This window comes from Alligator sinensis, unplaced genomic scaffold (assembly GCF_000455745.1).
Source record: "Alligator sinensis unplaced genomic scaffold, ASM45574v1 scaffold228_1, whole genome shotgun sequence".
NCBI classification, from domain to species: domain Eukaryota; kingdom Metazoa; phylum Chordata; order Crocodylia; family Alligatoridae; genus Alligator; species Alligator sinensis.
The window spans coordinates 193,173-207,698 of NW_005842044.1; the positions used below are offsets into that span (position 1 = coordinate 193,173).

Below are 14,526 nucleotides of genomic sequence, written 5' to 3' on the forward strand. Positions count from 1 at the left end.
CAGTTGGGGCTGGTCCTGCTTGGAGCAGGGGGTTGGACTAGATGTGACCTCTTGAGGTCCCTTTTAGCTCTCATTTTTTATGATTCCATGAAAACTGCACAAGAATTGGGGGATTTGAGGAAGCAAAAGTTTAGGGGGAAAAAAAAGTGTAACAGAAAGGCCCATGCATGTATTCATTTATTTTCGACAGCATGTTTGTTACATCATCATTGAAAAGGATCAAGTAATCATTCAGAGGAGAAAATAATCATGTAAAAAGGGTTTCATAATTATTCAACAAGTTTTCAATGCGTTAAGGACTCTGGAGCCTCTCTTGATCACTTAGGGCACCTATACACCTGCCAGATGTCTGCTCCGATGCATGCTGATTAGCACGTGTCAGAGCAGACACTATTCTGCTGAAGCGTGTTAATTAACGCGCTCCAGCAGCCTCCGTGTCACGTCTATTCAGTGTCCCCACACTTCAAAATGGTGGCGAAGGTGCCTGAATTGAAGCTTGTCGAATGAGCTTTAGTTCAAGCACCCCCACTGCCATTTTGAAGAGTGGGATGCTGAATACACATGACACAGAAATTAAAGACTTTTAATTAAAGCAGCTATCAGAGCAGCTTTAGTTAATGCACTCTCTCCCCTCCATCCTGGAGCATATGTATAGACACCCGAAGGTATAGGTATGAGAATACTGGCTCAGGCCTGACACATCTATGTGTTTAACTAGACACCATATACACCATAACCATCATTATAGGTAGAATACAACATGTGTAGCTGATTACCAAGAGCAAGAGCTGGAGGGATCCATTCACATTCCCCTTTCCAGAACCATTACTTTTCACAGTATACATTGAAGGCACAAGTGCAGGCTAATTGAAACGGCCTACTTCAGCACCCTATACACAAGCACCATGGTAAAAGGTATATCAGAATATACTTTCAGGTTAGTGTTAGACCTAACTGGAGCCTATCTGTATCTACATATATACTGTTACAGGATGTTATTTGCACTAAGTTGTGGTAACAGTGAAAATTCAAGTCCCCTCTCTGACAACAGACAGTGGAATAGGAAGATTCTTTGAAACCATCTTTTTTACTAGGAAAAGGCATGCTCAATTATACGTATTAATCATGAGGACAAATACTGAGTTTCAATTCCCTGTTTCTTTACCTGGGATGGGATGGAATGGTCCCCAGTGCAAGTAGGTGTTATTAATTAGTTAATTACATAGTTGGAAAGTCAGCAATAGTCAAGCTACCAACGTACTGGTTGCTGGGACTGGAATCTAATACAAAAAGCCCTGAGTGTAACTACTCACCAACAGAGACAAGTGCAGTAAATAGAGAAACGAGGAAAAGTAGTGGTGTACTAGGAGTTAAGGTACTTTAAAAAAAAATATCCTGATTGTTAGTTTTTCTAAAACCAAAACCAGAGTATGAAAAAATTCTTTTTCCAGGCAATGCTAAACTTGAACCATTCAAGGCATCTGTGCAAGGCTTGTGACTTATCACTTCTTATGGCCTAACCCTGCACACCAGTTTTGGATGAGGCCACCAGTGAAGTCATTTTCCATGAGATGTGTCAATCTGTCCAATGGGAGTTATTCCTGAGTAAAAAGATTACAGGACTGGGTCAACTGGTTAGGAGTCCTGTGTTGCCAAATGGTTCTCTGACCTTTACATTTTGCTAAATGTAAAAGCAACAGGGCATATTCTATACCAACTCATGAATTAACTAGAACTCGAAACAAGTCACGTGTAACATAATTCAGTGCAATGCCAGAAACACTACATCCAGTGTTTCGTATTTCTGCATAAAATCCTGTACACTAGAACGTATCGAAAAGCTGGATTTTGAAACATTTTTTAAACTCTCTGTACACACAACAGTCCAATTCATCTTTTAGGGAAGATTCACTTAATTTGCTTTGTTACTGTAAATAACACACTGATGGACCTGATTTAATCTGCCAGAAATAAGTTTTCAGCTGAGGTATCAGAAGCTTGTTTGACATCTTTGAACAGCCTATATATAGTCCCAATTAATACTCCATGTCAATATGCAGCAGTGCTAATATTTGTTCTTAATTCTGCATGATGAGAGGAAGATGGGCCTACTAGGAGGGCTATCCAATTTATACAGCGCTACAACCAACACAGCATTAATAAAGGGCTTAATCAGCTATTTAAAATGCTGACTCTCCCCACACAAATAACCTACAGTCATGCCATCTTCCAGAACCTACATATTACATGCTCATACTTCATGCTACTTTCAGGAAATTATGCAAGTAGAAACAGAGGAGAAAATCTCCTGTCTGAGAAAATTTAGGTCTCCGAATCAGGTAGAATTTCCTGAGTCACAAGATCACTTCAATTATCATCGTCTTCCACCGGTGTTCGCAACCCTTCGCTCTGACGACTCTTCCCTGTCATTTCCAGCAAGGCCTGAGTCTCAGGGTCAGCATCAAGGACACTCTTCTTACCCTTTATCTGAAAGAAAATCACGAGGGCAATTTAAAAGGTAAATGGTGCCAGGTCACAAGTCAGTGGCCCTCAATCATATACAAGCTGATTGTTTGGTTTTACAGCCGTCTACAATGAAGGTGCGTGCTGTCCAAGCAAGGTGTCTACAAACAGAACAGATTCACCATGACATGCTAACAGCTCTGCACTGCCCCGGGAATGCAAGCCAGCCATAAAGCTGGCTGAAGGGGCCAGGTGAGCATTTATGGTTTATTTGGGTCACAAAGCAGCTGGAACAAACTGTTTAATCTGACCCAATAGTTCAGGTACAGACGGGAACATCGAAAAAGGTGATGCAAACACAGCCTGACAGGTCTTTCCTAAAAGACGGGCTCTGTTGCTGTTTGTAAGGCATGTGCCCATTGTATAATAGCAGCCATACGCCCACTGTTTAATGGAAGAGACACCTGCTACAGTAATCCTTTCTTCCCTTGATGCCTCCCTGTTCCAAGTGGCACCTACAGTGTCTGTTAACTTCTGAAGTGCAAATATTTTGCTGTCATGGCAATGAGTGCTTTGGAAATAAATGACAGGCTTTTTCACAATACACTTGACACTTGTTAGCAGCAATGTGTTGGTGGCCTGGGGCTATGTTGCATCTAAAGGGCTGATTCTCTTATACAGAGTAACACCGGAAGGCATGGTATGGAAAATATTTGTGATGAAATATTGCTGCTAAACCACAAGCTTGGGTACTACTAACAGATGTTGCTGCAATTAAGCATCAACCACATTGCTAAAAAGTAAGCACATTTGAAACCCCAACAGAAACATGTTCAGTATTATCCCATGTGCAGTTCTGTACATTTGCATTCATTTTGCCAGAATTCAGTCCGTTTCAGAGCTCAAATCAGAAATGAGACATCTCATGCTAACAAGTTCATAGCAACCATGCTGGCATCACAGCTGTTTGTGCATTAGCAGATACGAGTTACTCCAAACCCTGAATAAAGTACATTCATTGTATATCAATATCCACTCAGTTGTCTTTCTAGTATTTCTGGCTTGATTTTTACACTATGTTTTTTTCTACTTCAGCATTTCCTGCTGCTGCTTTCAGACATTATATTGACTTACCTCTTCAGTTTCTGGGACCTCTCCCACTGCCCACACTTCCATGGCATCTAGTGTAAAGTCTTCCTTAGCTGACAGCTGAGGACTGTTGTAGGTGGTACATCTAGATTTTGCTTTGCTGTGTCCCTTCCCATAGTCACAGTCTATCCAGAGCCCAAAGTACTCGTGCTGCCCACCCATGCCCTGTAAAGTAAATGAAACACTCACTAAATATATGTAAAATTAGAAACTGAGCTGTAAGTGGTAGCTTGTAAACCATTAGTTTCATCATCCTAACACTTCAAATGAAGTGTTTCAAGCAAGTCTGAATTGACATACATAAATCAAACACCTGTGGGTGCAACCCAAACATTATCTGTGCCATACACCCTTTGAACAGGGCTACAAGAAGCGGGGTACTCTGCAAACACATTAGTTGTTCCTTGCTTGGGAAACTGAACCCACTGAGTATTCTAACACCTGCCATCCGTTCCCTTTTTCAGTGAGGGGATGCTCATGTGAAGCCTTCTCCTAGAAGAAGTGAGTACAGTTTGATGTTGCTTTCACTAAAGCAAGAGTGAAATGAGTGATTCTGAGCTAACTGCTGACACCACGCTGATGTGTTTCATGGCAGAACATTTCCCTTACTGTTTACAGAAATGTGAACTCCACCATGGTGTGGCAGGCCGGTGGAGGGTCCTAGACATGGGGAACTTCTAGCGATGTAGCTGTAGGGTAACAGGCTCTACAATCTCTGGGCACCATTTGTACTGGGAGGCTCTGTGTATGAACCCAACATAAACCATCAGGCAGGGTGACACTGCCATCACACTAAAGATAGGTTGTCTGGATCTTCAATGTCTCGGGTCCAGTGGCTCCAATGCTCTTTAAATGATGTAGAGATAGGCAACCAGCTCTTTCAGCCAACAGCCAGAGCATGACAGCATACAGAGCGCTGGATGTCAGATTTGCACATTGTTCTCAACTTATGTGTAGGTTTTTACTCCTCAACTCCTCCAGAAATTTGATCTTCATAATTGATAATCATTTTGGTTAGATATATATGAAGAAAAATTTAAGCTAATCAATTCAGTGTGTTAGCATGAACTTCAACTAAAGTAAATAGGTGAATAGGCACCAATTCTACTACCACTATCCAGATACCACATTGGATGAAAACACGTTAAGATAAACGGTCCGTCTGTGAAAAGTCTCAAGCCAATATACCAGTGACAAGATGAACATCTCCCTTGAGAATCACAGCACATGAAATAAATGAGCTTGAAATAGCAGAAGCAAATTTACAAGACCCTTTAAGATACCAGCTGTGACTCTACTTTCCAATGTGTCATTTCTTAGTACTTACGAGTCCATTTGGCATAGTTTGCTGCCCATGATTCAGGTACATGTAGTGGTCATTGTATCCAGTGTACAAGTACATGGCAAGAGTCGGGAAAATGGAAAACAAGAAGCATCTGTTGTCACCTGCCAATTACAAGAGCATAAAGTATCAGAGACCAGATGAAGGGCAAGAACATGACTTGCCTACAAATATGATAGGTAAGAAGATCTTAAAAAGGCCCAGCTAAATAGATTCAGACAAGTACTGGCATGGCAGCAGAGCCAACGCCGATGTGTAAGCAAGGCATGTAGTTATATTGCTCAGTTGCACCCTTTGAGGCCTCTCTGAAATCAAAGGGAGTGCATGTCCATCAGTGTGGGAGGAATCTGAGGTCTCTCAGGGATCTCAGAGTACTACATATAAGCTAGTCTACTCCCAATACTTGCACCAGTTTACTCTGGATTGGTTCAGTAGACCCATACGCACATCCTGCTTCTGTCTACAATTGCACAGATGTCAGTTAGCTCAGCCTGGTGGGAGATGTGTATGTGCAAAAGGACTTTGCGAGGCCCTTACTTTCCAATGCTTTGCCCTTGTTGTTGTTTATACCTGTGCAAAGATGGTACAAAGTACGATCCACACAGCATGGTAGAATATTATATTTGCTACTCACTTTTCACGGGAGTCATCACACATATATAATGATATATTTATCACTGTGCAAAGAATATAGACTAAGGGGTAAATTAAAGCCAAGAACATTTTAGAAATTAGTCATATGCAATGCACTGAGTCAATCTATGTCTCAGGAAGTTTGTATTAGAACAGAAGAACTCTCAATTGTCTGTTGAGTCGGTGCAGTGTTGAATCACTGCAAAATTTTACTAGGATTATTAGACCTTGTGTTTCCAGCTTAGTGAGTTAAAACCACAAGTTAGAAAGTGTCTCTTGCAACATCAGATCCTGTTATCCTTCCTGCCACGACAGTTTATTGAATGCAAGCATTACAAATCTTTCGCAAAACTTCTCAGCAATTAAAATATGTACTAGTACATATGATAAGTAGCATTTGCAAATGAAATAACTTGACTATTTAAATCCTCCAATTCCTCTCCTCAGCATGCCCAAAGGCACCAATTAATACACTCAATTAAGCACTGCCACATTTAAAAACACTGGAATACTAGACACAAAGCAATCACATTGATATGCTACCTTGTGCATAGTTCTCCAGTGCTTTAATTTAAGAGCACCCCAAAGTTTGTCAATGAAAAAGCATAAATAAGTTAAGCAGCGTAAATTAAGCGGCATAAATAAGTCAGCATAAATTAAAGTTTTTAGTCAACAAGCTCCACACCACTGTATTTTTAAATTGAAAACCCTGACAAACAGTGTAGCAGAGTAAGCTGTACTGTATGCAATGGTACTGTTTTTACTATTCTGCCTAGCTGTTGCTCCAGAAATAAAAGATTGCCATCTACTGGACATTTGATTTAGTCTGCAGTTTGAAGGGCTACAGTCTCTCCATCGTACTCATATAGCTCCAAAAACTCAGGGGGAACTCTATCCCAGGGTGTTTATTCCACAGTTAGCAAATCCTATAGTTTCTTCAAATTGTCAGTGAATAGCAAACAAGCTTTAGGCAATCACCCCAAATAGTTTTGAGTTGGCAACAGCGACGAATACCTAGACATTTATTTTTTAATGGTATCCCAGATGAGACTTTGCTTTGGAGCACAAGGAAACACGCGCTGCATATATTTTACAGGAGGATGATGTGTGTTATCAGTATCACTGGGGAATTATCAGGTCCAGGAAATGGATATCAAAGGGTATCTGTAAGGAACCACATCTCTGGAACTGTACTTTCATTACAAAAACTACATTTACTCTAGCTACAGCACCAGCCTGCCCGGTAAAGAAAGACTGTCTAAGGAAAACAATAGTGAAAGAATGGTTTGATGAAACCCTAGTTTGTAAGAATTTCTTCTATTAAAGATTTTGTCTTACTAATAAAATGAACAACTGTGGATGTGAAAAAGAAGAGATGAGAAGTATTACAGGTTCAAATTACTTTCTTCCATGGGGCAGATAACTTTAATTAAAAATTCCTTAGAAGAAGAGCAACGTGAGAACCCTGTAAAAGTTCTTTTCTGTCATTAAGCCAAAAGCTACTAGTAAAGTCTTCAGCGGTACATACCCGTGCAGCTACTGTGCGGTATAAGATTTAGGCAGAAAAATAAGATTCTTACCTTGAAACTGCGGTTTAACTTCCCACGAATGTGATGCAAACCCGCCAAAGATGTATCCATCTGTGTCCTTTACGACCAGTAGGCAGGGGCCCTTATTTACAACATGGCCACATAGCTGTGAAAAACTTTCTCCGTGAAGCCTAGAAGAAAACAGAAGCCTCCATTTGTGCTGCAGCTCCGTTGGCAGATGGGAGTTGATATAAATAATGGATGGCATGTCAAGGAGACTAACAAATCCTTCTCCTTTGACGCCTTTGCATTTGGGAACCAAATTGACTAGGTCTTTGGCCTCGTCTGGAATTGAATGAAGAACAAGGAGCCCCAGCCTGATAACAATGCTGAGGAAAGTAGAGATCTGTGGCACTCGAAACACCCAGTCCTCAATGACACTTTGATCGCACGTGGCATCTTGTAGCTCAGCACCCACGAGACTCTCTCCACCTAGACACATATTAACACAAGTTAGTGGCAAAGCTGCTTTGGGCCTCAAGTCTATGTAATTCCTTAAGAAAACGTGTTTTTTCATCCAAGATCCAAAAATCAGTATTTCCAATATATTAACAATGCATGCTGACAGAGCAAAAGATAGCTGAAACTGTCAACCAGATCGAGTAAATATGCCCAGAAAGAAGGGCAGCAGCTGTGCGTAAAAGGTGGTAAGGAACCATGATGTCTTTATTATAACATAACAGATAGTAGGAAATGAGGGGTCTAATATTATGGCTTTAAAGAGAACCATAAAGGGATACAGATGCCCCAAAATGCCCTTCAAATATGAGGTAGGTGCTTGTACAATGTTTTACGAAACCTAGCCGTAAATCTGCAATTGGGACTGAACTGGGACTTCGAGGCCAAAAGCCACTGGAACTCCAAGAAGCAGCTTGTATGGGTAATTAAAAGTCCCAGATCTGATCTCAATCCTTAAGTCTTTGGTTTTTGATCTAAACTAAATCCAAGGCAGATATGGCTCAAGGAAACAGATCTCACAGGACGAGCGTATTTTGTGAGGTCTGTGCCACTTTTCAGTACATCATTTCAGTATGTTCAAGCTCACCTGCAGGTCTCAGTTCTGACAGCAGTTGAGAAGCCAAAGTCTTTACTCCGCTGGCAATATCTTGAGTCTTTTCCAGATCCCAGCCCTTCAGCTCCTTCCTGTAGTTCAGTACATGGACTGTAGCAGTGACCAGATGCTCTGTGAACTTAAAGGTGATTGTGATCCCATTACAAACTCCATATTAAAAAAAAAAAAAATCACCAAGAACCTCACCAAAGCACCCCAGACTCTTAGCAGCCAGGGCAACCATCAATACAGATGGCAGTAATCTGATTGAACAAGACACCTACTGCTGTACTTAAGTGTTAGAAGTATCGCCCATCTACATTACACCCTTCCCTCAAATGCTTTGTACACCTCTGCTCTCTCGACATTTTTGTAAGAGACAGCTCTTCTATATGGGCAACCTGTGGCAGAAATAAAGGGCTGTGTCATTTATAAGTAGCCCAAACGGGGCAGTGGCAGAGGAATTCTGCTCAGTTTTGCTCAGTTCTCCAGGGAGCAGGTGGGTTGTCCCCTCCTGACTGTTCTCCCATTGAGCCACTCCAGACCAGCACTGGGGAGAGCGGTATGGACAAGGAACAGTCACTGAGTTCTTCTAAGTCCAGCCACTGTCTCGCAAGAGGGCTACCCAATGGGCACAGCTCAAAAAAGGTAGCAGCGGAAAAGTCCACAGGCTCTCCTCCCCTTGGAACACCTGCCACACACACCTGGCCCCAAAATACACCCAAAATCAGAGCCAGTCCTAATTCTCTGTGCTGTGCTCTAACCACTACCTCCAAACAAATGTCTAGTTTTAAACAAAAGCCAATGAATTTCCCCTTCACCTCTTGGATCTGTTTCCCCGTCACAGGCCCTGCCGTCTCAGAGATCATTCCCATTATGATGCCACTCTTCTCATCCGCCAGGCCTTTTAAAAGGTATGACATAAACATTACGAACTGCTCTTTAACGATCTGTTCGCTTGGCCCAGCAGCCTTCCTAGGCAGGTTGACACTTCTCATTCCATTGAATAATCTGACGGTCATCTGCTCTGGTAATGCTTGTTGTGTGTAGGCCTGTCCAGGAAAGAAGCAAGAAGGACAGGTTTGAACTTGGAAGAAGAAGAATTCTATATAGAGTTAAAGCTATATCTGTGCCCGAGTGCAGTGGTTATGACCAACATCTAATAGATACGAATAGTGTGAAGCCTGTATTGAAGCACTTCTCCAAGACAATCCCCATCTTTAATCAATCATTTTATAGCATCCCCGGTTATAGCGTCCAGGCTTCCCGTAAGCTGTTGTTTGACTTTCAGGTAAAGGCCATGATAGTTTTACAACAACTCTGTTAGGACTGAATTTTGGAAGAGTTAAGAAGACACAAACCAAGGCTCTCCATAAGAAAACATGGATTCAGAGGTTTGCAGCTCAGGGGTCACCAGGCAAAATAGCAGAAACGTCACTCAAGCCTTTGCAGTAACACTGGTATAGAGGCAGGCGAAGTTCCTTTGCTGGATTAAATTTCATAGGTTTAGTTTGATTTCTAATGAAGCCAACGCAAACTCTGTATCTGCATCATAGCAGCCATTACACACGGCTGTAACCCATTCTCGCTGACATCAATTGTAAAACGCCCACTGATTTCACTGGGAGCAGAACCGGAAGCAAGTCTTAGACACAACAGTATATTGAGGGCAGAGCTGCTTTAGGAAAGCACCATAGGAGCCTGCAGTGAGGCAAGCTGCAGGAAACTCCTGTAAGCAGCTTACCTGATGACTTCAGAGCTGCATCACTGGCCCACATCTCTCTCTGTCATCACTACAACTACACTCTTCTGTCCTAGGAGATACAGGATGGCTTAGGAGGCTCATACATGAGACTAACACCTATCCTTAGCTTCACATTTCCTTTTTAAACAGGGTCTGAAGAGAACTAACTACACTAAAATGACAGCGGTCATTGTTCTCCTGAACAGATCCAAAATAGCAAGAGTTATATTATACCCCTCAGCCAGCAACCTATTATTTGTTTCATGGCAACAGCTGGAGCTCCCAAAGAGAGCAAAAGCTCTTATACCATCAGAGATTTTAAAGGGATTCAGGCAGATGGGAGCTTTTCTAAATCTCTCTAGGTCCCTACCTGCATCTTTAAGGACTTAAATAGCTTTAATAAAAAGAGCTGGCCTTTCTAATCTAAATAGATGGGAGAGAGAGACTAAGGGTGACAGGAATGTGACTGTCCAAGGCCACAGCAAGTTAGTGTCAAAGACAAGAAGGGAACCTAGGTCTTCAGGCCACCAGGTGTTAGATATTTAAAGATCTCATTGATTTACGAGTTAGATACCTTAATACTTTAAATATCTGGCCCTTCACCATGTTGCTGCTTTCCTTCAACTTTATTTCAATGATCCTATAGCATGGGATGCTTATATAAAAATATGCTCTTTGTATTGTCATAACTTACACATTTGCCTCCTGTCCCACTCAAGTTGTCAAGGATTACAAAAAAAAAATATTTTCCCCTCTTTTCTTGATTAGAAAATCAATGCAAAGCAAATCAATTTGGAATATATGTTAATGAGGTAAAACATACAGCCTTGGCTTCATCAAGCAAAATTAAATTTTCTCTCTTCTGGCCAAGTGTGAAGATTAGTGGCTGTGGGTGCGGTTGAAAGAGAACGATATGAGCAAACACGAATCTAATTATGTTACAACTCGCCAAGAATTTCTGTAAATTACAACACATCATAAATTGTGGGAAACTGCAACATTCTCTCCCTTGGAGGGTTTTGACAAAAGATATTTGCATATTTGAGTTACTTCATAATTGGACTTGATGTTGTTTATTCTGTTGAGTGCAATGCAAAAGGTAACGAGTACAAACACAGTGACAGTTAACCTTAAACTGCAAGAGAAAAATTATAAGGGCCTACAAATTCCAAACTGTGTCAAATAAGAGGCCCAGGCTCACCCAGTATCTGATCTGATGGGGCAAATAGCAGATGATTTAAAAGAACTATATTAGAAACAGGGCATGAGTAGAGTTATTCAATCCATCATACTCAGGGCTACATGCCTAATTGTTGTATTTAATAGCCCCTGATGGACCTATGCTCCATAAATCTAATCCCTTTCTGAACCTCCTTCTCCATACAGAAATATTTAATGTGATATTAAAATGTAATAATGTCCATAATTAACTGTCCACAAGTATGCATTTCTCCTCTAAAGTAATATTCTACACGTTACATTACAGACATATCACGATCGATAGATTTTTCTTGCCTTTAGCTTTGCCAGAGTCACAAATTTTCTGGTGGTTTTTTCATTCTTTACTCCTGCTGGACCATCCACCCCAGATAAGGTCTCAAATACTTTATCAATATCCGTCTGTTCTTCAGGAAGAAACCTGGAAAGATGATTCTGATAGGAGCTGCTTTCTGCGTTGCCCATCTTTCCAGGAAGGTGATGGAGTCCTGCGATGGAACAAAGAAAGAGAAAAAAGATGAATAAAAGCATGAAAAGATTGATTTAGGGGAGAGGAAGGGAGAACCAATCCCCGCTTCCTCCCCTGCCCCCAAAACACACCCACACCTTGGTAATAAAAGAAAGAATTCCTGACCTACAGGCACAAATTTTGCAAGTCGAAATAATTAAATCACACACAAAGTACTGCAAGCACAGCAAAAATAGAGATTGAATGCACTCAAAGGAAACAATACGAACATTAAATAGTATTAAAACACCTAATGTGTTCTTTAAACCACACACGCTACGCCCACCCGCCCTTTCTACCAACACACGCGTCACTCAAGGCTCATCAAATGGAAAAACCGATAAGATCTGACAACTAAATTAGTTTATACAGAGTTAATGTAAAAATGTCAGTTGGAATACATCAGGAGAGGCAAACCAATTAGGTTGTTTCTTTCTGATGTTTCTTTCTGATGGACTGAAGCCAACCTCTGCCATTAGCGCTTAGGAGCAAAACTGTACCTGCCAGAGGCAAGGAGTCAATAATGCAGAACAGGTGAAAACTCTTTCCATACACCGAATTTGTGCACCAAATTTGCAAGGTTTCTAGGATGAGACTCGTCCCTGTCATTTTCAGTAAATTGCAACTGAATTGCAGACTGTCCACAATTTACTACAAATGAGTCAGTCTGATGGCTGCTAGTAGAAGCTTTGGAAATGAGGGGAGATAAGAGCTATAAAAGTGACTAGCTCAGATCGGTGTCAGGGTTTCTAATAGCAACCCTGTGACAGCTCTTCCCCGTCACCATTTCTGTCTAGTTAGCAAAGATGTCACGAAGCAGACAGTGGGGCTGAAAGACACCGGGTACTTAAACAGCTTGTGTACTTCAGTGATATGCAGATAGCTACAATAGAAACTATCAGTAACAAGCGGGGACCACTGTTGTGTTTATGGTGTTAAATATTTCACTGATCCAGTAGTGCACGTAGGTGGAGCACACCGTGCTCAGCTGCCTCCACGGCCCTTCAGGTGCGCGTAGGGACGTCTTCACGGCTGGACAAACTGTACCAGCGGAGTGACTCAGAGCAGACAGAAGGGCAAAGACAGCGCAGAGCCACCTTTCCTGTTCCTCCACTGCGCTTGGGGCTGAGCATGTCTCAACCAGCAGAGAATTGCACCCTGCATGGTTTAAAGATTACACGAACTTCCACTTCCTTTCTATTGTGCTAATAGTGAATTAACTTTCCCCCCTTGGTTGGCAGGTGGCACCTCTCCTCCCTGGGGGTTTTTTTTTTTTTCTTCTTTTTAAAAGGTTGCCACCAACATTTCCTGCTTTCCCTGGCGGTTCGGATTCAGCCCCCATCTCCTGCCCTTTTCACCCCGAGATGGAGAAATCAGAGAAAGTCAGGATGTGTTCAAATCAGCAAGTTTAACCGGAGAGTTTAACCCTTCCCTGCCTCCCCCAAATCCCTACGAGCACCATGGCCGTGCCACGGGGAGATGCGAACCGAAGCCCAAGCCACTCCAGACTGGATTTCTCTCCGTGGCCCCAAGTCCTGGGACCTCCTGGCCAGTAAGTTGTTAAGCTGGTGAGCCGCCTCACCAGGAAGGTCAGGCGGCTCACCAGCCCCACATCTGTTCATGGCGAAGAACAGCAGGGGTGGGCAACTGCCAGCCAGCCTCCGTTTCCCAGCAGCCCCTGCCAGCATGGCTGGGGCTGGTTTCCACGGAGAACACAGCAGCAGCCGCACGGTGATACTGCAGGGGATGGGGTTTCCATGGAGACCGGCCCCAGCCGTGCTGGCAGGGCGCACGGCAAGGCAGGGAGCTGCTCCGGGGCATAGACAGGTTAACACCCAGGCCAGGACTCGCCAGTGGTCCCAGCACTGCCGGGTCCCAGCTTGGCCGCGATCCCGTGCGTTGGCCGCCTGCCGCGGCAGCCAGACGGAGCCGTGATGGGGCGAGGGGTGCCCCCGAAACTCGGTCACGAGCATGGAGGTTCGCTCAGGGGCCTGGTCCGGAGGTTGGAGCCGATGGTTGGGGGCCCCGGCCCCGGGGCTTGGATAAGAGCCAGCAATGCCGCCCCCAGGCGGGCATGTGACCCGCCCTCGGCTTGCACGGACATGAATATTAACACCCTGCTCATACATATTCATGACCCCTCCCTCTCGCCCAAGCCACGTGACATCAGTGGCCAGCAGCAAGCCACGAGTAGGAATATCCAGCATCTAATTAATACGTGGAAAGAGACACGCCCCCTCATTAATATTTATAGCCACGGTGAAGTCATACGGTAAATCGCAAACACACATGCATCACTATTCATTATTCATAATTAGATTAACAGTAACAATATGAATTGCCCGCTCATTAATTTGAATCAATCATAAATATTCATAAGCAATGGCACCCTTGATTTGTATCACGTGGCCACGCCCGCTTTTCATTATTACAATGAGGATGTTTGGCCACGCCCATTTTGCCACTACCAATGAGGCTCCTTGGTGGCCACGCCCATCTCATATCAATGAGATTCCTTGATGGGTGGCCACGCCCATCTCATGAATATCAATAACGCGCCTTGGTGGTTGGCCACGCCTGTCTCCTGAATATCAACGGTAGTCCTCGGTGATCACGGCCGCATCTTATTAATATGCATGATGCCACTCTCGGACCACGCCCACCCCTCGTTAATAGCCCTGAGGCCGCGCAACCAGCACCTCTCCCCGGTGTTTAATATTCATGAGGCCACGCCCCCTCCCGTGACTCACCGCCCTCGCGCGCGACCCCGGCGGACCCGCCGCTCTCGCTGGTTCCCCACCGCGGGCCGCAACGCCGAGCGCCCCACCC

At 43.4% G+C, this 14,526-nt stretch overlaps 1 protein-coding gene across 3 annotated transcripts; it reads right to left on the reverse strand.

Annotated features, from left to right (window-relative positions):
- Positions 1 to 536: 536 nt before the first annotated feature.
- TLDC1 (TBC/LysM-associated domain containing 1) lies at positions 537 to 14,515 on the reverse strand. Of its 3 annotated transcripts, none has more exons than XM_006022737.3 (8): positions 14,448 to 14,515; positions 11,487 to 11,677; positions 9,049 to 9,279; positions 8,222 to 8,366; positions 7,168 to 7,608; positions 4,940 to 5,058; positions 3,598 to 3,777; positions 537 to 2,487 (listed from the first exon to the last, which is right to left on the reverse strand). In XM_006022737.3, the coding sequence occupies exons 2-8, from the start codon at positions 11,652 to 11,654 to the stop codon at positions 2,368 to 2,370; spliced, it is 1,404 nt and encodes a 467-aa protein (XP_006022799.1). In that variant the 5' UTR covers positions 11,655 to 11,677; positions 14,448 to 14,515; the 3' UTR covers positions 537 to 2,367. The 3 variants fall into 3 exon arrangements, with proteins under 3 accessions (XP_006022799.1, XP_025058907.1, XP_025058908.1); XM_025203122.1 differs by lacking the exon at positions 14,448 to 14,515 and adding an exon at positions 11,828 to 11,883; XM_025203123.1 differs by lacking the exon at positions 14,448 to 14,515 and adding an exon at positions 11,824 to 11,856.
- Between the last annotated feature and the right edge of the window lie 11 nt (positions 14,516 to 14,526).

Bases quoted from the DNA above. Each gene is read 5' to 3' on its own strand.
- TLDC1 (XM_006022737.3), bottom strand. From the start codon at position 11,654: ATGGGCAACGCAGAAAGCAGCTCCTATCAGAATCATCTTTCCAGGTTT. The intron at 9,280-11,486 runs GCAAGAAAAATC...TTTCCTGGACAG, and splicing joins TGACTCTGGCAAAGCTAAAG to GCCTACACACAACAAGCATT. The intron at 2,488-3,597 runs GTAAGTCAATAT...ATTTTCTTTCAG, and splicing joins AGGTCCCAGAAACTGAAGAG to ATAAAGGGTAAGAAGAGTGT.